Source organism: Austrofundulus limnaeus, unplaced genomic scaffold (assembly GCF_001266775.1).
Source record: "Austrofundulus limnaeus strain Quisiro unplaced genomic scaffold, Austrofundulus_limnaeus-1.0 Scaffold477, whole genome shotgun sequence".
Lineage (NCBI taxonomy): Eukaryota > Metazoa > Chordata > Actinopteri > Cyprinodontiformes > Rivulidae > Austrofundulus > Austrofundulus limnaeus.
The window spans coordinates 70,053-71,788 of NW_013952879.1; the positions used below are offsets into that span (position 1 = coordinate 70,053).

The 1,736-nt window shown below is 35.2% G+C and overlaps 1 protein-coding gene across 1 annotated transcript in view; it reads left to right on the forward strand.

The window, feature by feature from the left end:
- Positions 1–1,502: 1,502 nt before the first annotated feature.
- LOC106529930 (cytosolic phospholipase A2 gamma) overlaps positions 1,503–1,736 on the forward strand; it is a gene marked incomplete at its 3' end in the record, with an annotated part of 18,179 nt that continues 17,945 nt past the window's right edge. The window contains 1 exon segment of the mRNA XM_014025460.1: positions 1,503–1,557. Within this exon segment, the coding sequence (XP_013880914.1) occupies positions 1,555–1,557 (3 nt within the window).

Consider the following 1,736-nt stretch of genomic DNA (forward strand, 5'->3'; position numbering starts at 1 on the left):
GCGTTGACAGAGAGGAGAAGGTAGAAATGACTCAGTCTGTAACTGAAAATATGGATGGAGGACAACAGTTTAGCTTGTTTTTTACAGTCTTTATTTTACAGTGAAAATAAATGTTTATCAAATAAAGTTTAATGTTGCAACTAATAGTGGATCCTTTTAACTGAAGCTACAGTTGTGTCACATACATTTAACAACATTAACAGCAGTGTCAATATGGACATAATAAACTGTCAACTAAATAAAACATTCAAATAAAATAAAGKTTACTCAACAAAACCTTTCATTATCTGTTTCAAAACTCCATCTTCTKTTTTTGTCCTCAAGAAGAGTTCAGTTTCTGTCATACAGGTCCTCATCAAGTTTCGTTTCAACAAGTCCTTGAAGCTAAACCTGAAAGTCCAGTTTGTTCTGTCATATTTTTGTCATAAGTTTGTGCTAGTAGAGAAGCTACAGCTTACAACAACTTGAAGCCAGAAGGTCCAGGACTTAATATCATCATTTCTAATTCAACTTGAATGGTGGAGGTTTATTTAACACTAGCTAACAGCTGATTAGCRTATCCGCTCACTGAGCTTCACTTTTCTCTGGCAGAAATAATGAGCCAGGTGGGCGGAGTTTAAACACATTCACTGTGGATTTATTTGTCAGGAAAACTCACTTCTTAGCCAGATCACACACCAGCTGACCGGTGAGGAACAGAGCTGCCCACTTCAAACTGACAGTGCTTTTTTTTTTCTCTGTCTCTCTCTTCCTGATTTTAATACACATACTTACTTAGACTTCAGATTTCTTTTTACACAGTAATGGATGGGTTTTAAAATATAACTAAGTAAGATACTTGAAGTAAAACCTACTCAAGTAAAAGTAAATATAAATATTGCAATAACAGGAGTGGGCAATCCTGGTCCTGGAGGGCTGCTTTCCTGCATGTTCTACTTGTTTTCTTGCTCCAACAATTCTCTTGCCTTATACAGTACAGCAACAGATTTTGCTATTTTTGTTTTCAGATAAGATGAGATTTCCAGGTCAGGTTTTCATCAATAATTACACGCAAAAAATTAACTTCACTCACTCTACAAATCACATTACAATCCACTTTAACTTTGCGCTAGGAATTTTGTATGTTATAATAATAATGAATCTCCGCTGAATGAGTATGGCAAGCCATTTTAGCATATAGTTGGATTCACGACACTTCCATTCCAGATATCTGAAATTGAATTATAACTGGTCATATTTCTTATTTAAATATCTCTAATTATATTTTTTGACTTGTTAAAATACCTATTTGAGATGTCTTGAATTGACTATTCAGAATGTTAATACAGATATCTTAAATTAACATTCCGGATAGTCAAAATGTAGTTAGTCAAAACTCATTTTTAGATATCTAGAATGTAATTACAAATAGTCAGATGAAACCGATTAAATGCTAAAATAGCTTGCCATACTTTCCATGCTGAACGATTTTTTGGGATACTCGCGAGAGTGACAGAGGAGACGGAAGTGAGTAGCAGTTGTCAGCTGTGGCATGTTTGGAAACTGTGGCAGAAGATGGTGAGTGTTTTTGTGGCTCCATTTAACCTTTTTGCACATTGCTGCGCTGCGTTTGCCTTATAGAAAATATTGCAGTAGGTTTGAACGGCCTGAGTAGAGTTGAAACAAGTCATGAGCTTTGCTTTCAACTAAAGTCTGGTTTGAGAATCAGCTTTAAACTAGTGTGAAATGAGTGTTTT